Source organism: Nelumbo lutea, chromosome 3 (assembly GCF_056320005.1).
Source record: "Nelumbo lutea isolate HS-2025 chromosome 3, American lotus-T2T, whole genome shotgun sequence".
Taxonomy (NCBI): Eukaryota; Viridiplantae; Streptophyta; class Magnoliopsida; order Proteales; family Nelumbonaceae; genus Nelumbo; species Nelumbo lutea.
Window position 1 is genome coordinate 36,820,560 of NC_142686.1, and position 21,556 is coordinate 36,842,115.

General features: G+C 38.1%; 1 protein-coding gene and 1 pseudogene across 1 annotated transcript; one reads left to right on the forward strand and one right to left on the reverse strand.

The window, feature by feature from the left end:
* The first annotated feature begins 8,122 nt into the window (after positions 1–8,122).
* On the forward strand, positions 8,123–9,141 carry LOC148864250 (uncharacterized). Its single transcript, XM_088979298.1, has 2 exons — positions 8,123–8,381; positions 8,495–9,141. Exons 1-2 carry the CDS (start codon positions 8,220–8,222, stop codon positions 9,044–9,046), a joined length of 714 nt encoding a protein of 237 aa, XP_088835424.1. The 5' UTR covers positions 8,123–8,219; the 3' UTR covers positions 9,047–9,141.
* A 9,991-nt stretch (positions 9,142–19,132) lies between these two features.
* LOC148864251 (putative receptor-like protein kinase At5g24010 pseudogene) lies at positions 19,133–19,732 on the reverse strand (annotated as a pseudogene).
* Between the last annotated feature and the right edge of the window lie 1,824 nt (positions 19,733–21,556).

Here is a 21,556-nt window from a genome sequence, read left to right on the forward strand (position 1 = left end):
GGGCAAACCATTTTCTTTCCCCTTACCTTTTCTTCTCTTCCCTTTTCATTTCTTTTCTTTCATTTTCTCTTTTTTTCTTCTCTTTCTATTTCTTTCCCTTCTCTTCCCTTCCCTTTCTTTTGTTTTCCTTTCCTTTTCTTTCCTTTTTTTTTCTTTTTCTTTTTCTTTCTTTTTCTTTTGTCTTTTTATATAAGATGTGCATGAGGCGCATGAGATGTATGTCTCTTGCACCTAAGGCATATGCCTCAAAGGTGTCAGCACCTACGGCATATGCCTCAAGGTGTTCGGGAACGCCTTTCACACCTTTAAAAACACTGTTACTCAATTGGGTTCGGGCCTAGGAGGAGTCTTGAGAATTGGGCCCAGGGGTCGGGGTAATATTTTTTTTTTAAAGAGTTCAGTCTTTCCTCCTGGATCTTGGCCAATCCCATTGCGGATATGATAGACGTGGGTTGCATGGCCTTGACCTCAACCCGAATGTCATCCCTCAGACCTTCTACAAAGCAACCCACTAATGCCTTCTCTGGCCATGCATGAACTCGATTGGCCAACTTCTCAAATTCAACCTGGTATTCCCTCACAGCTCTGACTTGTCTTAACTTGGGCAAAGCTCCGTCGAATTCCCGATAGCCGGAAGGGCCAAATCTTATGCACAGGGCTTCCACGAAGTCAATCCAGGCCAGTTGGGGGTGAGATTTTTGGTACCATTGGTACCAGAGGCTGGCTTCGCCATCAAGATGCATGGAAGCCATTAACACCCTTTGGGCAGCTGGTATCTCATGAAACTCAAAGTACCGCTCCACACAGTAAAGCCACGGGGTAGGATCCTCACTTGAGAAAACGAGGATATCCACCTTGGTCATCCTGACTCCCGGCCATCCTACCCGACGAACACTGTTGTCGCTGGAAGCCTCCTGCTCACTGTTCCGGATCTCTGGGGTTGACATGCACTCGATGTTGGCTCCTTAATGTCTTTTAGTTCTCTGGTAACCTTATGAAGGTCAACCTCAAGGCGGTCGACCCTTTCTTCCGTTGCAGCTGATCTAGTTTGCGGCATCAGTACAAGGCTCTGATACCAGTTGATACAACTCAATCACCATTGAGATGGGTCAATGGTGAAAGTTCTATTGGAATTGCAACAATTGCAGATTTAGACCTCATGCTGATGGGATGCATTTTAGGCTGATTCTTGAAGCCATGGATTGTGTTACCATTGAGATCTTTGAGATTTATGACAGAATCACAATGAGATTGCTGCAGTTCTGGTGAGAATATTTTCAGCAGGGAAGTAGAGACTGCAAAGACACTGCGCGCTTTGTAGAAAGCAGCTTCACATAAAGAATTTATTGTCTAAATGCAAATGAATTCCCCAAATTTAAGCAGATTTTGGAAGAAGATATTCAATATATTGAGAGAATTATGAATAGTGTTTTACAGGAAAGGAAATCTGGTGCTTAGGAGGGCAATAAGGCAAAGACGCTAGTTAGTGATAATTGGGTTGTTTTTGAAGATCGATCCATGTTGGCATATGGTAGTAGAGGCGTCCTTTGCGTTGTGGTGGAAGTAGACCACCATTGAATATTGAAAAGGAGAGAGAGAGAGAGAGAGGGGCTAGGGTTTGATTTTCTCTTGGGGTGTAAATGGATCAAATTTGAATTCAAAATGATATCCAACGAATATTGAAAAATGAAAACCGAATTTGAATTCAACTAAATAGTTGAATATTCGATTTGATTTGAATTAGGTTGATTAATTTTTTTAGGTAATTAATATAATAATAATATGCTTTATTTATACAATTTATATATCATGTATATTAATTTCCTAAAATAACGCATCTATATAATTTATACATTTATAATTATACAACCAGTTTTGAAATTTATTGAATCGATTTAGGCCATATCCTAATTTGATTTGATTATATCAAACTTGAACTTTTGCCTTTTTGGAAATCATTGTCACCCCTAATTTTCTCTTGACCCTATTTTGAAATTAACATGTAAAAATAGAATGGGGAAGATGTGATTTTTGTGGGGGATAAAGGAAATTTGTTGTATTGGGCCTGGATCTTTTGCACTCAACTTACACATTTTATTGCACCTCATATCATAATGTGCCACGTCAGCATTACACAATTTAACTTCTTACATGTGCAAGTTAGTTAATGGATGCTAGGAAAGTTACTGTTTTGTTTCTTTTCTTTTTTTTTTTAATATTAAAATACATTAAAACAAAAAAAATGTCAGAAAACCTTCTTCTTCCTCAACAAGGGTTTTCACCTCTGTTTCTTTTCAAGAAGCAAAATCTATGTGAAGATTTCTGAGGCTGTATTCTATATTTGTGTTGTGAGAAGGCTTTTGCAAAGAGGTCTGGAAGTGTGAATAATGAAAAGGGAAAGAAGGAACTGCCTCCCATAGAGGCAAAGACATGGCAGTAATGATCTAGACAAGTTTGAGAGCTTATCTGATTTGTCAATCCGAAGCATTACAATCACTCTGAGAGCTAGCCTTGGCCAAATCCAAGCTGAAGGAGATCAAGGCGTTCTTCAATAACTTATCCTACTGATGTCGTGTTGCATTTGATGCTGAGGAATGCCAGAAGTTCCTGAGAAGATCATTGTCCTCCACTCTTCACAGTTCAATTGATTCAATAGAGGGAGTTTCTCTTGTGGTCCAAGTGGACAGAAAGTCAATGAGGGATGAGCTGGAAGAAATGTTGGATGTGGTTGATCCCCAACCTATTGGAAAGCTAGGATCTATGAAGTGGAGGAAGTTTGATCTACCTGATGGTGGTATCCAAAAGGAAATTGCAGCTGGTGTGGCAGAGTTTGTCCGATGTTCAATCAAGTTGACAATGGAAGCAGTGCTTTTGAAGCTTGATTGTGGAAGTTTATGGTGATACATTGGTAGTTTTGTTTATGTTCCTGCTGGTTCCTAACCTTCATGTTTTGTTCTATTAATGTGAAATATGCAGTAGAGGCCTTTCCCTTCAACCCCTTTTCGTTGATCATGATCATCAATGCTTCTTTCGTATAGCATAAAAAAAAAAGAAAGAAATCTATGTAAACGTTGAAGCAAATATAACAGCCCAGAGAAAAATCAAGCCAGAGAAAGTTGAAGCACATGATGGGAGGAAGAGACTAAGCTGAAGGGGTTATTTGGTATTGCTCTTTCTGTCAGAGGAGACCCCTCCTCCCCTGTTTCAGAGTACTTTGCTTGCATAGAGATATAGGCAATCTCATTGTTTCCCTCCTCTGTTGCAGAGAAGAAGGGAGAAGGAACATGGAAGTAAACAGCAGATCTTGTTGTTTCTCTGTTGCAAATGAGAAACAGATTTTACCTTGTTTCTCCTTTGTTGCAGAGAGCTTAGACAAATAGTTGTCATGGAAACTCTTGCTGAAGAGAAGAAAGAGAGAGAGAGAACAAAATGTTATATATTAATCAGAAAAAGGAGATGTACAAAGAGAAGGAAAACAAAACAAAAGAAAGGAAAATTTCTCCATTAGTACCCTGTACTTTGGGCCTAGTGCCACTTTGGCCCCCAAACTTTAAAACGTCACAATTCAGTACCCAAACTTTCAAAAGTGCCAATCCAGTACCTGTTGGTCCCTTAACCAACCATTAAGTGATGGTTGAAAAGACAAAAATGCCCTTCAAATGTCATCTAATTCTCTTTATCAACCATCCAAACATTGATAAAAAGAAATGAACAGTCCCAAATTCTTGCCTCTTCTATTCAAGAAAGTTGGGGTCATGTCTTAGTCAGTATTCAATAAGAGACAAGTATTTGGCACTGTTTATGTTTTATCAATGTTTGGATGGTTGATAAAGAGAATTAGATGATACTCGAAGAGCATTTATGTATTTTCAAATGTCACTTAATGGCTGGTTAACAGCAGGTACTAGATTGACATTTTTTGAAAGTTCGGATACTTAATTGTCACATTTTAAAGTTGAGGGACAAAAGTGACACTAGGCCCAAAGTATAGGGTACTAATCGGGAATTTTCCCAAAAAAAGCCCACTAATAACAATTGTTATACAATTCAGTTGTAGAAGATCCATATTTTGCCAACATATCTGCTGCAGCATTAAAGTCTGAAATCCAGCGAAGAGTGGCTTGCAAGTTGCAAAGAGGCTACTAAATCTCTAGTTTCAGTCAAAAGCGGGCCAATCTCTAAGGACCATCCTCTTGTGAAACAAGTCACTTGATGATGTTAGCCACATCACCAAAAAATGTGAAAGGAGTGGAGCCCAAGCTGTTTCCCATTTTTCTGTTTAAATATATTTTAATATTGAAAATAAGAAAAAGGAAAAGGAAACGGAAACGCTCTCAGAGATGCAGACTCTGCACATGTAGGAGGCTCAACTGTGCGATGCTGATGTCACACACTGTTATAGGATGTGCAGAAAAATGCGGGAGATCCAGACTCTGATGTGCTGTTGTTAATGGAGGTTCCATTAGTTTCAATTTGGCTTTCTCTATTCCCTTAGTGGTGCTCACGGCTCTATATCCCTTAGTGGTCACACAGCCTTTAACACGTCAGTCAGGTCTGGCTGTCCTCTGTTTTTAGTTGGAAAATCTGAGCGAATTTTGACAGTTTGACTTGGTTATTCTTTTTGATGCATTTGTCTATTCAATGCGCCTTATGGAGAATGATTTTATTTTTGTGGGTTCTCAGCTATACCAATTAATACCACAGATTTAATCTATATAGTATATAGTTTGAGTTTTGCCAAATTACATACTTGTTCCAAGGAATAGTCAAAGATGCTATGATTACCCAAAAGTATCCTTTATCTCTGTCATTTTCTTGTTCTGCTTCGGCTATTGGACAGTATAAAGAAGCTATGATTAAGTGCAGTATGACAACATGGTGACACTGGGCTGATATTTTTGGCCGGCATGGATACTTCACCAAATTTGTGGAAAAACTTTGGCTGTTGTGGACCAACAGCCTAGGCTGTTTGAAATGTTCTTGGAAAATGACATATTACCATGATGAGTCCAAAGAGTAATTGCCCCCATTTTCTTTTGACCGAAAAGCTAAATATGGGCATGAATGGGATAACATGTCGAGTGCAAGAACGTTAAGATGCTGTTAGGCCCAACAGCCAAAGTTAACTCTAGCTTTCCAGGGGAGTCCAGGTGGGAAAAACTTTAGCTGTTGGGGGTCAACAGTTTATACTGTGAGAGAATTTCTGGGAATGCCACCCTATCATGAGAATGGGTAAATTAGTATTACATCTGAATCTTACTTTTACTAAAAACCAAAGTAGGGGCATGAATAGGTGAACTGCCCAGCCTAAAAACTGTCTCAACAGCCTATGCTGTTGGGCCCCAACGGCCAAAGTTAACCTGCTTAGATGAGGTGCACTTGATGGTAGGGTGTTGATGGACCAGTTTTGGATTGGTTCCCCGTTCAAATCAGAATCAATTTGGATGGACCAATAAGACATATTGAGTTGGACCAGTCCAAACTTAATGGTCCAAAGGGTAAAATTTCATTCATCAATGTCTTAGCGTACAAATGTTTCGAATGTAGATAAATCAGAATTGACTAACTGAGCAATACAAGAGGCGACATCTCTAATCCAAAAGAAATGGTCAGAAAGGCCAAGTTTTAAAGGCAATGAGCAACCTTGTTGAAGGACCTCTTGACATGTGAACCAAGACTGAATCAAAAGAAGGGAAGAGCTGCTTGAAGTCTGATTCATAGGTATATGAAGATCAACGAGGGGAGGGAGAATCCTCTAATAGGCAATAAATAAGTTCCAAAGCATCTCCCTCTAATATAATTCTCCTGAAGTTAAGAGACTGAGACAATTTAAGGCTAGTTAGAAGGGTGTAAGTGGGGAGGTAAGGCTAAGTGTGATAGTCTCATCGAAGGGTGACGAAAGGCCGAAGGTTATTGGGTAATGAAGGTAAATAGAGGTCTCATAGTTTATAGAGCCATCTATCAATCATGGTTTATTCCCCTTTTTATAAGAGGAGACCCTGAGACCTTGAAGGGAAAGAGCCAAAAGGGATTTGATTCCTATTTGGAAATGAGATTTTTGATTCGGTGTCAGTTGTTAAGAAGACACTATTAGGGGTTCGCCACATGCCACATGAGATGATGTCATGGATGATGTCAGAGCTAATCTGACGTATTCGCTTAATTTGTTGGATGTCTTGTTGTGGTCGTGCGGTGGTTCTTAAGTCCATTGCAGGTCCGCGATGACTTTAAGCTCATCACAAGTCTATAATGAGTTATGAACTCATCGTAGACCCCCATTGGTTTGTGTTTCTATCGTTCTGGCTTGATGCCTCCGTCATCATGATAAGAAACATAGGGAACCACATGTATTTACAAAGGTGTTGAGACTCGCGAAGGACCATTGGAAAGTTGGGTATTAGTGATATTATTTTCACTAACTGAGTCAATGCTAACACACATTCTATAATCTTCCAACATGGTTATAGCAGATGCAAAGATGGGAGATGATTACTTTGGAGTTTGGACCCATCCAATTTCTTGAAAATATGGAAATTATATGGGAGAATAATATAGTGGCTCACATTTCGGCAAGTCATTTTTTTTAATGCAAAACACTAATAACTCTCAAAGTAGTTTAACACATGGTTTTCAAAACCAAACTGGACCAGATGATTGGACCGAAAAAACCGGGAATCAGTCAGGTGGCCAGTTCTGCTTTCTCCAAAAATCGATTTTTTTCTCAAAACTGTTGATTTTGGTCAATGAACCACTGAACCGAGTGGTTAATCGTTTGAATCATTCAAACAATTTTGACTTTATTTATTTTTTTGTTAGAATGAACCCAGTATTCAGTTTGAATGGTCCGACCGTTCAACCCAGTAACTAGACCCTAACTGGTTCGATCACCGAATCGGTTTTAAAAACCATGGTTTAACATACCAACTGAGTCACCGCTCAATTGATCGGCTACAGTCGGTTCAGAAATAGATCCGGAGCAGATGACTGTCACTAGCCAATCCCCATTGACTGGTTTTGAGCACTGACCAAGTAGTGTGGATGTTGATAATCGAGGGTACTTTCTAGCCTTATTGGTGGTTGGCATTTTCTGTATGCTTAGAATCATTTCAGTTGCTTTTTGTTATGAAGCAGAAGAGACCCATGCCGTGCCTCATATTCAGTAAGAGAGTTAGATCAGTTTTCTAATTGAATCCATTGTGGGTATTTCATGTTTAATGTTTTGTACCCTTTATTTTATCCAAAATTTCAGAAAAAAAGGCACAATATTTAAAGCAGGAAGAGTGTAAAGGAGCTGTGATATGGACAAATTTTATGGTTTTACAGGGGATTAAGGGGTGCTAACAGAACAGATGAGGTCCATCCACCAAAAACTAATTTTAGAATTTAGAGTCCGTTTGGTTCGGAGCTGGAATCGGAATCAAAATTCTTTAGAATTAGAATTGTAATGATTTATTCCTATAGTCTGTTTGGTTTGGGCATGAATAAGAATGAAAATTAAAATCAGCAGGAATGAGATTTTATTCTCAAGGGAGGGATAGGGAATGGTCATTCTCTCAAACGGGGAAATGTCATTCCAGTAAGAATGAGAATGAGATTCTGATTCCATTCAATCAAACAGTTGGAATCGAAATAACCCATTCCAATTTCAATTCTAAAACCCCTATCCCTGCAAACCAAACGGAGCGTTAAAGGTATTGCTTGTAATTTGGACTGCCCAAGACACATGCACACCATAACCACAAGGCCCACAAATTTCCCAGTTATTAAGTTATGATTAGAGTTTTCTAAAATTGAAAACGGGAGGCTGCCTTCAATAAATATTCATTCCATGAATAAAGAAAAGTTCATGAACTGAAAGAGTATCGGTGCCTGTTGAACTCTGTTTCTTCTTCTTTCCGGGTAATCAGTAGTGGTGGGGACTAGGGACAGAGCGAGGTGCATGTGAGACCCAAGAACCCACAGTTCTAGTCAGTGGATCGACCTCACAGGCGGCCATCTCAAGTCTCAATACCGGGTAGGGCAAAAGTGTATTCCACGTATGAATTCCATCCAGCAATTCTCTATAAATACATTATATGGTTGACAAGTACGAGAACATCATACCAATTCAGAATTCAAAATAACTACCCTCCTCCCCTCCAGGCCTCCACTCTTTTTTTTTTTTTTTTTTTTTCATTCATCGGAATCACCCAAGTATACGTAGTAGCTAGGCTAGAGCAATGAGAAGAGAAATCCTAGATTATTTTCTGGTCCCGTCTGGGCTTTGTCTAATGGTGGCATACCACATCTGGCTCCTGTATCGGATCATAAGACACCCCACAAAGACAGTTATTGGCATCAATGCGATCAATAGGCGCATTTGGGTTCAGACCATGATGGAGGTTCAACGACACAACTCTCTCTTAATTTTCAGTACTTTTTCATTAAATCAAAACTACTTGTAATTCTTGCGCAGTACTGATATCTGCATGCATGGAAATGAAAATGATATTAGGATAGCCCCAAGAACGGTGTTCTGGCGGTGCAAACACTAAGAAACAACATAATGGCATCAACTCTGTTGGCAACGACGGCAATCATGCTTAGCTCATTCATCGCGGTGCTGATGAGCAACAGTAACAACGCCCAGCCATCCATTAAGCTGGTGTACGGCGACAAAAGTGAGCTGGAATTCTCCATCAAGCTCTTCTCCATCTTGGTCTGCTTCTTGTTGGCTTTCCTCTTGAACGTGCAGTCCATCCGATACTATAGCCACGCGAGTATCCTCGTCAATGTGCCCGTCAGAAAGATGTCGTCGTCCCATTTAATGGCGGAATACGTGGGCAGGGCTCTGAACAGGGGGAGCTATTTCTGGTCTCTTGGCCTGCGTGCTTTCTACTTGTCATTCCCTCTGTTCATGTGGATCTTTGGACCCATACCCATGTTCTTATGTTGCCTTGTTCTGGTTTTCATGTTTTACTTTCTCGATATCACCTTTGAATTTGGTTGGGCAACCGGGGGTGGTGCCACTGCTGAGTACAAGGACGAGGAACAAGGGAAGCTGTAATTATTATTATTCATAATTATTAATTTCACATGCAGCTAGCTCTCATAGTCTCATGGGATATGGGAGGTGAGGTTGATGGTTTTCTACTTTTCTTCCTCTCTCGTTGAGTTCTTGTATTACAAGTTTCACACTGAAATCTTCAGAGAAAAGTAGAAAACCCTCCTTGCCTCCAAGCTCTAAGTTGTTTTCACATCTTTGGCATGCACTAATATAATATTAATACAAAATGCGCACTACTGCTGTTTTTGTAAACGTGAAGGGTGAGAACATGGCATCCATTTCCAACGCATTTGTGTATAAATTAATTTAGAGTTGGATCATGCTGGGATAAAGTGCTCATATTGAAATTTTAGGAGAGAAAAAGCCACAAATTTCGAATATAGCACAACATAGTAAGCACGTTTGAGCATTTAATAAATATTTTGATAATTGTCAAAAGTTGTTTTAATCATGGTTTTCCAACCGCCGTTGATTTGGACGGTTAGACCGTTTAGCTCGTTCAGGCAACCAATTTTATTTTACCGCAAACCTGGTTTCTGGCCAAAAATCGTTGAAACAGTCAATGATTCATTGACTCAAGCGGTCGAACTATTGATCCATTGACCCGTTCAATAGTTTTGGCTTTTTTTATAATTTTTTGTCAGAATAGGCCATTCATTCAAACTGGGTGGTTGAACCATTGACTCGAAAACCAGTGGCCAAAGCAATTCCATTTCTAGGTCATTTTTTTAAACCATGGTTTTAATTTCTCAATAAACATGCTTAAAATGCTTATCTCATCATGAATATGCAGCCATGCAAGCATAAAATCTAATCCACGTAATTGCAGTACATTAGGAACATCTCTCCGTGAATGACAATAAATAGTATAAGAGACGATGTGTACATACACTTTGCGATCAGTGGATTCGAGCTTCTCTATTCTCACCCCTTTAATCCCCCTGTAATGTATATACTAATACTAATAAAACATCATAGCTTCCTTAGGATCAAGGTTAGAAGGCTAACGTTTTCAAATTGGAACACTTTAGAGGGTCAAGAGAGCACTCCCATAGAATCCTTGTGTATAACATCACGTCTCTATAACTTGTATGAAACAATTAAGCTGTAAACATTTTGGTCCTACTCACAAACTTTTTCTACATCTCTACCCACAAGACACTATCGTCGTCATGTTGTAGGCAAGGTTCAAAATATCAATACGCTTGATATGCCCTTTTCAAGCCTTTTTTTATTTTTTTTCGCTATCGGTTCAAGGGGCAGGCTTAGGTCTCCTCTACCCCCTAAACCGGTCAGACCTCTGGTACACCCACTATAGGGGCATATCGGAGGGGTCCCGGAATGATGCGTATTGGCCGATACGTGTCAAAACCTTGAACATTGGTTGTAAGTATATAGTAGTCATTAAGACCATCAGAGTACAAAGGGTGTCAAACCAACACTACACAGATGCTTGCGATGAGTTCATAACCCACCGCACATATGTGATAAACTCATACTCAAAACAGGTTGCAATGAGCTTTAGACTACGCGGATCTGCGATGAATCTTAAATACACGTGAATTTGCAATGAGTTTTAAACACATGCAACACTTGCAATAAGTCTCAGACATGCGTGGACCCATGATGAGTTTTGGATGCACACAAACTTGTGATGAGCTCGAAGCCATTGCAAGCCCATTATTGTACAATAGGAATAAATACACATGCATCTTTAAATTACGCGTGCCTCATGGGCCTAGTAAAGATGAACAATGCAAATAATGACATCACCTGTGTCATGTTAGTATATAAGAGTCAAGAAAAGAAGTAGCATACATAGAGAATTTTTAAGGGAAAAGAAACCTGGTCTTCGAAGGATCTCGCTGGACACATGGCGAAACCCCAATAATGCTTTCTTAATAATCAAAACAAAGAAAATATCTCATTTCCTAACATGAAATGTTTCCTTTATATCCTTCTCCTTATATCCTTGGGTTTCTCTCTATAAAAATGGGGAACAACCCTTCCCCAAGGGGGAACAATATAACTTTGACCTAGGGTTTTCTCACAAGGAGACTCTTTCTTCTCTCCCCTCTTCTACTCTCTTCTACCGTCAAGATTCCATAGTGATTACACACGTATTGGGAACATCTCCTTATAATGAGAGAGGAGATATCCCTAATGTTGTTGTGTCCTACAAACTTTTCCTACATCTCTACCCACAAGACACTACTGGAAACATATCCCCATAATTGACAAAGGAGATATTCCTAATGCAGTTGTGTCCTACAAATATTTCCTACATCTCTACCCACAAGACACCATTGGGAACATCTCCCCATGAATGACAAGGGAGATATTTCCAATGTGCACCTGTTGTGTCTTGTGGATAGGAGAGATGAGCTCACCAATACCACCATTTCACTAATTCCTCATTATTCCCCACATGTGCATGGAAAAGGTGTGGCAAACAATCCATCCAATGAAATTGATCAGTCAAGATCTCCTGGCCATGAGAACCCTGCCCACATCTACCCACAACACACTACCCCTGTGAATTAGGAGCATCTCCCCCTGCATAGTACTATGCAGAGGATGAGATGTTCTCCATGTGTGGCTGTGATAAACGTGGGTAGAAGATCTGGACTGAAAACTGATTGCCATAACCTTTCTTTGTCTAAAAAAATGTATAAATTGAGAAAATAAAGCTTGGGCACTTTTTTGGATGCACTTTTATTTTTGGCTTTTGATCAATTGGTAATGCTTGCATTTTAAAAACATAAGAATGTGAAGCCAAAACACTTTTAAGCTCGAAAGCACAAAAGGCTAAGAGCCCATTTGGGAGTGCTTCACTTTCAATTAAGATGCGTTAAGGAGGGCTTGAGCATTGACCGAACCATTTCCAAGAAGCTACCACAAATAGCTTCAGGACTTTTCCGATTCTTTACACAGTTTTCCATGGGGGGCTACTTTGCAATGCCAGAAAATGCGAAAGTTATTGGAGATGTAATTTCAGGAAATTAGAGGCAAAACTCTGATGTGTATCTAATGGCATTGTCTTTACAGATGAAAACTACCTAGTGGGTACCCCTCCCACATGCCTCAATGGGGCATTCTTTTTTTTGTTTTTTTTTTTTTTTGCTTAAAGGAAGATTTTGGGGTAGGTATGGGTTTTGGGATTTTATAATGTCTAAAGGTACAAGTAGGATAGGACATTAAGCTAAACCCCACCCTCCTTGACCTGTATATTGTTGGAAGGCATGTGAATTTATATATTAGGTGTTGAATTTTATGTGAAGGATAATTAATAGTTTATGTGTTTTTTACATGTTTTAATCAAATAATTAGAAAATTTGATGCTTGTTTGTATTATTTTACTTGTTTATTGTTTATATATAATGTAAAATAATTGAAAATTAGATGTAGGTTCTAGACCTGACCCGCCCCACCCTCAAGTGGAAGTATGGTAGGGCAGAGAGGGTTTAGATTTTGAAAATCCAACCCACTATGCGTTTTGGGGAGGGTACAGGTTGGGAGGTCTAGGGAGGTAGGTAGAGTCTAGAATTTACAAAATCCTCCTCAAACCCACCCTGTTGCCCTCCCTATTTAAAACTTCAATTGCCTCTACTTAGGTGACTAAGTTTATTGTTAGGTTGCAACCAAATTCATTATTAGGATATAATAGATTCTTGGATGAGAAACTATAACTAGTAAAGTTTAAATTTCTTGGGAGACCTTCTAAAATATAGAAGTAATACGGAATGAGTGAGACAAATTTGTTGTGTAATGATTTGCATAAAAAAGGAGTTGACTTACACATTTTTATATATTTTGAAGAAATCATCATGAAAGGTTTCCAAGTCCTTTTGAAATGCTTTTGTATGGTTAGTTAAGTGATTGTTAATAGTTAGTTAACAATTAATGAATATTAAACTTTTAAATGATGTTTCTTAACATCCCTACACAAATTTGCCCAAATTCCACTGTGAGATTTTACAAGTGAATTTGCAACTAAGGCTTAGTTTGGAAGGATTTCAAATACAAATTTGTAGAGTACAAAACCTTATATTTTGTATGTATTTGCACTGTACATATTTGTATTTGTACTCTTTCCAAACTGAGCCTAATTTTTTTATTTGCACTTGCATCACATTTGCATCTGGATTCTCACAATGGTGTGCATAGAGTGTGGGTAAAGTTTGCCTCTAAAGCGCTGCACACACATGACATAGATGCATACATGCATTATACAGTAGTGTATCTCTATACTCTATTCTCTATACTTGTAAAGAGTGTTAAGTTCCTACTAAAAAGTTCAAGTGAATTCTTATGGGACAAAGTATAAAAGATAGAAAATTGACAAAACAAGAGTTTCGATGAGAAAATTCAAAATTTTGACAAACTATTTTTCAAAGTTAAAATTAAGGTTCATCCATAAAATTATGTAAATGATCAATCAAACACCGTGAATAATGAATTAAATCTCAACACAAGTCCTCCCAAACAGGTACTAAAATTGAGGCTTTGTGCTTCTAAGCTTTAAAAGTATGAATCCTAAAGCTTATTGAAATGCAATCTTTACGTTGTTGAGTTTATCTTTTCTCCTTAAATTTTCAGGAATTCAATTCAAACTCAACAATAAAAGGCTAGGTTAAACGTCACTTGGGAAAAAAACTCAAGGATTTAGTACAATGTTGGTTGCATATTCACGTGTCCATTAATAGCATCTTTCAAAGCATGATTGTGGTGTTTTACATCCCTATTGCTTTGTTGTGTGTGTAGTTCACACTTTACATAAAATTATAATATTTTTATGTTTATATATCCTTTTTATAACTATTTAAGACCTAAATTTTGTATTATATTGATGCATTTTTTAAAATATATTAGTGTAGAGGCACATGCATAAAATGGTAAAAATATATGAATTAATATGTGAAATTTAACTTTTAACCAATCAAATATGTAAAATAGTATAGATATGAGTTTTTCTAACATATTTATATCTATCAATATCTAAATAATATATAAATATCTATAATCTATCTATTAGTATATATTAAAACCAAACATGCCACATCACATGGCTTCTCCTTTCTCCCTTACCCAACCCTGCCTTTCCAGAGTGCCTGCCTTATTCCTTTCCTAAGTCTCACAAGTTGCCAGTTCAGCAACTCTCTCTCTCTCTCTCTCCCCTATTCCTTTTATTAGGAAACTCTTACATGAGAGTTACTAGTTTTGTTTGGATATTAATTCCTATAGAAGCAAATCAGCAACATATCTCCATGGGAAAATTTCCCACAATATTTTTTCTCACGTTCCTCTTCTATTTTCACATTCTTCTTCCTCTATCCCCTCATCTATTTCTTCTAGTTTCAGAGGCTTCTTTGCTTCCCTTAGAAAGGCAGAGGAAAACAAGAAAATTTGGGTGTTAGAAAAGTAGAACTTGTTTGGCCATCTCCCATCTGTTCTTTGCCGATGACAATTAGGGGAAGAAATTCTCTCCATCTTAAAGAGGTTCAAAATATTTTTGGGTAAGAATATCATCCTTTCTAGGTCAGAAATTTACTTTAGTGCAAATACCCACCCCAAGTTGCAAAGGATTGTCAAAGCTTTTAAAAATCAAGAGAGTTTGTCTCTCTGAGTGTTTATCTTGGGCTGCCTCTGGAGATCAGGTCTAAAAGCAACACTTTTAATTAAGTTGTGGAAAGGATCTCTAGGAGGGTCAGTGGTTGGAAGGAGACTTTCTTATCCTATGCAGGCAAGTAAGTATTAATTAACTCTATACTTTCTACCCTTCCAATACTCCATGTGGTGGGGGCTAATTGATAGTGCTAGAAAATTAATTGGAATAGTTGGGTGAGCTTGTGTGGGCCCAAAAGAGATGGTGGGCTGGGCTTTAGAGATTTGAGAAGCTTTAACTTGGCCTTACTAGCAAAACAATGCATGAGGCTTATTCAAAACCCAAACATTTTGGTTAGCCAATTGTTAAAGCCTTAAAGGCAAAATATTTTCCTAATATTACTTTGTTAAAGGCTACATTCCTCTTGTCTGCATCATGGGGATGGAAAAGCCTCATGATGGGTAGGAAATCGACATCCTGTTGATGCTTGGTGGGATCCGTGGATTCCTTTAATCATGGAGTTCAAAGTTCTTGTTGATAGGCACCAGGGCTATTTGTTTGAGAAGGTGAGTAACTTCCTAAATCCGTATTATCATGATTAGGATGTAAGCAAGTTGAATAGTGTTTTTCTTGCTAATATAGTTGAAGAAATTTTAAAGATTTACATCCTGAAGGAACAAGTGAGAGATGGTGTCATCTGGTTATTAGAAAGGAATGGTAAATTTTCAGTTAGATTGGCCTATCACCTAACTCATGCTTTTGAATCTGAATTTGTTAATAGAACCCGTGTTGGGTTAAGGAGATCGTCAGAGTTGGATGATGTTTTGCTTTGGAACCTATGGAGTAGCAATGCCATTCCCAAGGTTAAGTTCTTTTGTGTAGAGAGTGCTTCATAACAATCTGCTTGTGTTTGTCAATTTGCAGAAGAGAAATATCCATCCTGACTACTAAAGATCCTTTATTAGCAGTTGCTATTCTGGACTGAGAGTCTTCATTAATAACTGACAGTCTTGTGAAATTACCTTTTGGAGAACTTTCCTTAATATTCTGTTACAACTTGATAGATATCGAGTAATAGAAATAGTCTAATGCATGCAAATGAAGTCCCTAACCCAATCTCTTGCATTTCTAGGGTGAATAAAATGTTGGCACAAATCTAGGGTTCATTGGTTCCCATTGTTCCCAGGTTAGATTCTCAACTAGTAACTAAGTTGTTGTGCCCCCATCGTCATGGAGCTTCCTAGCTAGTCAAGTTATATACGCATTTGGGTTGATAATGCTTTCTTTTCTAGTGGTTATGTAGGGGTTGGCATTGTGATTTTTTATGACAAGAAAAAGTTTGTGGCTGCTTCATTTTTTTTTTTTTTTTTTTTTGTGAATCCGAGATCTCTTTTGGTTGAAGCCCAACCCACCTCTTTGGCCTTCAGTTGCCTCCCCTAAGCAGTTGTGTTCTCTCTTGTTAAGCGTGATGAAAAACAATATCACTCATTTTATATCCCTTGTTAAGCGTGTGCAAAAGGATCTTGGGTTTATTCGGTCCATTCGTGGCTTTGTGATGCTATATCCTTTGATGTTTTGTATTTTTATTAATGCATTAGTTCGTTTTATTAAGAAGAAAGCCATTTTTCACTATATGGACAAAGTTGTTTTTTTTTTTTTTGATAAAACAATGAGGTGCTGCACAAAACGCCAGGGGGGGGGGGTAGGATGACCCCATGAATCACAAAAGCAAATTAAACCAAGACCCCCGGGGGGATTATATTGATCAAAAGAAATACATCCCTAGCAATCCAATCGGTCATTTGATTTGCCTCTCTGTAAATATACATGTTTATATTCCACCCCTTGACTGAGCTGGTATCTGAACAATAAGCATTCCCTAACAATGTTACTAATGGTCTAAGTCGGGCACACTTGACCTTAAGGCAGGAGATGATTAAGCACGAATCCTCTATTATAGTAATTGCTTGATCCACAAAGTCTGCATCCAAATTATGGGCCTCCCACTCTACTCACGCTTCAGCAGCATTGATAGTCGAGGTACCAAGATTGTAGCCTTTGAACTGTCTAGGTAATTTCTTGCCATTGCTGCAATGGAAAACTCTCTAGATCTCAAATAGGAAGCACCAAAGTTGATTTTAATCGCGTCTGCTCTTGGGGGAAGCCAATAAACATGTAACCATCTCTTCTCCATTTTGCTAGTGCTCGAAACCTGCAAACAATTAATAAACGCACTCTAATTTTTGGAGGCATTTTCAACAATAATTTGAGGAACAACAACATTGGAAAGTGTCTTTTGGTTTTTATTTTTCCACAGCTGCCATAAGATGTAACCACTCTTTTCAAACACATATGTCTGGGTTTGATGTAACCGATCGGTCTCATACACCCTAGTCACCACGACTTCATTCTGGGTCTGGACCGGTAGGGCCCACTAAACTGGGACCCACAATATTCCACACCTGCTTTGCTTCTTCACAGTCCCTAATAATATGTAAGATATATTCTTCCTCTCCACAGAAGTTATATCCTCTGTCAATGTCAATTCAGCCCTCAAAAGGCTCCTTGTAAGGAGTCTTACCTTTTAGAACCAGATAAAGAAAAGTCTTGAGTTTGGGTTGGCATTTCAGATTCCAAATGAGAGAATTCCAATTAATACACTGATCATTAGCAACAGATAGGCTACATTTGAGTTTGTAAGCTGTTTTCATTGAAAATTCACCATTAACATTTGATCTCCAAATTAGTTTGTTTTTCACGTCCACCCTACCGAATGTAACAACCCATCATTTAAATCCTTCAATAGCCGGATATTATAGAATTTTAACTTAATTAAATGCCATTATCCTCTCTCCCATCAATTAATTAAAAAACTAAATTAATTAATTGATTAATAATTTAATAATGTAATTAATTAACATAATTGATAATTGGGTAAATTTTTTAAACTACCCTTGTGGTTTAATTAATTGATTAACTGTATTTTACTGTTTAAAAATTGACTGATGCTTTTTTGTTTCTGACAATTGATTAACTTTACCCTTATAATTAATATTTGTTAGTATTCTGTCAAAATCCATATACACGTGATACACGTACGTGACATTTAAACTTCTTTTAAAATCCAATATTACCCCTTCTCAGACCTCGGGTGGCTTCTCTCTTATCTTTCTCTATTTTTCTCTTTCTAAATTTCCTCTGAAAAATCAAGAAATCATCCATACGAGGAATCTCTCAAAATAGAGAAGGGCTGGCAGGGCTTCCGCAAGAGCCTCCCCCCTCTTCCTGGTCAAGATAGATGGGACGGAGATTGATTGTTTCAGGGTGGTGCCGCCCTCCCTCCTGCGATTCCCAGCCCATTATGGTGGTGGTTATGGCGGTGGCGGCAGCTACAGTGGTTGCTGTGACGGTGGTGAAATACTGTAACAGGCGAGCAGGGCTTCTGCAAGAGCCTCCTCCCTCTTCCTGGTCAAGATAGATGGGAAGGAGATTGACTGTTTCAAGGTGGTGCCGCCCTCCCTCCCGCGATTCCCAGCCCATGGTGGTGGTGGTTATGTCGGTGGCGGCAGCTACAGTGGTTGCTGTAACAGACGAAGGGAAGAGAGAAAGAGCGCTACCCCGTCTCTGAAATTGAAATTGAAGGAATGCCTGTCATTTCCAAGGCAATCATGACAGAAATGAAACCCTATAAACTGAAACATTTTTCCTTGGTTGTATACATCCATTTTCTCGTCTTATTCTATTTACTACAACAATGCTCACGATAAAAATAAAAGAACAATTGCTAGCTTTATTTGCCTTTCTCCTGTAGACATCAAGGCATTTTTGTTCTAGTTGAAGAAGCATCTTAACCCATTATTTTTTCTTCTTCCTCAGGTCCTCTAGCAGAGGTTTTATTGTGGATACGTGCTCAGTGCAGATGATTGACAATGGAAGAAACGGGCAGCAGTGGACGCAGGCAATCCGCAAGAACGAGAGAGAAATTTCTCTATTTATATTCACACAGATAAGAGAGAAGATACGGGAGATCTAAGAAGGGTTGCCGGAGGAAGGGGACAAGGGAGGGGTAATATTAGGTTTTAAAAGAAGTTTAAACATCACGAGTTCTATCGTGTATGTAGGTTTTGACGGAATATCAATGGATATTAACGATAAAGGTAAAGTTAGTCAATTGTTAAAAACAGCAGCGGTAGCATCATTCAATTTTCAAATAATAAGGGTGCACTTAGTTAATTAATTAAATCATAAGGATAGTTTAAAAAATTTATCTTTAATAATTTAATTGATTAAATTTAATAACGTATTTAATAGCAAAGAGATTAAATTAATTTAAGATAATTGTCCAAAACCCACCATCATTTTTAATAAACTCTCTTAAATTCATTATAACTCTTCAAAACGTCCAAAACTCACTGTGTCATTGAGATAAGGGTAACTTGCCCAACGGGCATTGTTAATTTACTACTTTACCCTTCATTATCTCATGCTTTGCTTTCTTCCTCTTCGAGAAGTATCGCTCCAAATGAATAGACCTCTGATTTATCAGTTAGTTGCTGCCGTTTAAAATACTCTGGGTCCATACCCAAAGCTACTTTTTACCAGTGCTAATCATCCAGACAGGGGCCAGACCTTGAAAGGCCCAAGTCAGCGACCTTGGCGACATAGTTTTCATCAAGCAAAATGTTGGTTGATTTAACATCGCGATGGATGATTCCATGAGTCGAACCTGTGTGAAGGTAATGGAGGCCTCTGGCTGAACCAATGCATATCTCAAGCCTCTGCTTCCAAGACAAAGGTTGAAACTCTGAACCATATAAATGGTTCCTTAATGGCCCCTCCTCCATATACTCATATACCAGTATCATCTCCGACTGTTCTTCGCAAAACCCAATCAGGGAAAGGAGATGCCGGTGGCGAATCTTCGATAGAACTGTTATCTCTGTTTGGAATTTTAGAAGCCCCTGCCTAGACCCCGGTACACCTTGCTTCACAGCAACTCTTGTGTCGTCTCTGAGCACTCCCTTGTACACCATACCAAATCCACCCGCACCGACAAGATGGGAGTTTTTCAGAGGCAAGAAACATCAGAGGACGATTTTACAACTTAACCCATCGTTCTTTAATCCAAAAACATAAAACTGACAATCAAATACCCGGGGGAAATTCAGTCGATTTTCGATCACAGATTGCTTGTTCCTCAAATAGCGTTGGTTTTCGTGGATTGCGACTAGAAGATTAGTGGAAGCTCAAACAACAAATGCTGGTATGAGTTTCGTAGGTTGGTTAAGGACGAAAGTCGAACGACGACTGCTACAATAGATTCTGCTCCAGGGAAGTTGATGGATGATTGGAGAAGCCTGAAGCGGTAAAGGAGTGAAGAGAGAGAGTGAGGGAAGAAAATGGTTGGATTTATGTTGGAGATGAGTGAGAATAGGAGAGAAGTTTTACTTTTGCAACTTGTTCGAGTTCGAAGTTGAAGACGAAGAATAATGCTTTCGATTGACATTTCAGCTCGATGGAGGTGAGGAAGAGAGAGGGAGAGAGAGAAACTGAGAGAAAAAATGAGGAATGATTATGGGGAGAGAAGGGAAAGGGGAAGATCGCTGATCAGCGCCGCTGTTCTGGACGATGAACAGTAGATTGCCCATAAAATAAGGCTGATTCGCCATTTAGGGGTATTTTGGTCATAAAAATTGCATTTGTTCCCGAGTTTTGGAAGATAAAATCTTAGGTGAGTTTTGGACGTTTTAAAAAGTTATAGTGAGTTTAAGAAAATTCATGGTGAATTTTAGACAATTTTCCATTAATTTACTTTATAGAATTAACTTGACTTAGGTGTTTTTGTAACACTAGACTTTGTCAAACTATATAATCAGATATATTATTAAATTAATTACAAAATTTATATATTTAATAATAATAACAATTAATAATTATTAATATATAGTACTAACACCTGAAGTATTACACAACAAAATATTATTAAAATAAGCGTTAATTAAAATTTGAATGGATTCGACCCAAAGCTTGATATGTGAACAAATAGTGTATTTGAAATTAGTTTTTATTTTCTTGATAAGAGGGTACATATGGGGCATTGCCCCATCCCTAGCCCATACCCTCAACCTTGGTGACAAGCAGGATTTAATCTAAAGTATCTACTATGACTAGCCAAATACCTTATCAAGCCAGTTGGTACCACCACTTAGTATTCAACATATAGATCACATTATCTACTTGAGACATGTAAGTCATTCTAAACCTATTAATACAAGCTTATCTAATAATTTAATGCCAAATCCTCAGTGTGTTCAATGGTTTAAAGAATAGATCACTAAGTTATTAGTTGAGTTCATTAATTTATTTATTTTTTGGGGAGAAGCTGAGTTTTTTTTTTTTTTTTTGTTTTAGGGACCAATACCTCTTTATATGTGATTATCTTTATCATAATTGACAAGGAAGACATGGTTATGGTATTTGATATTTTTAGGTCTTATCAATTAAGAATCCGTCTTGAAGTAAGTTGGTATTTTTGGGTTGAACATGAAAAGCTATAGGGCCCATTCATTCTTCCCATTTTGAGAGAGAAAAGTTGGTCACTAGAATTTTGGTTCCCATTGACCAAGATACCCATGCTCCTTTTTTAGATTTATGTGGGGCCTATGGAATATTCATTTTTCATAGGTATTAGTTACATGATACCTATCTTCCATGTGGGTAAGTAACTTTGGTGAAAGTTACCAACATTTGGATCGGACAAAATTTCCCCTTTTAATAATGACTTTTATAAATAAAACGATCATTATCTTATTTAGTTGATAAATAAAAGAGAACAAGGCCTTAGAATGTTATATTTCCGCTTTGACAATTTCATTTAATAAAACATTTGTATCACATGCACATGA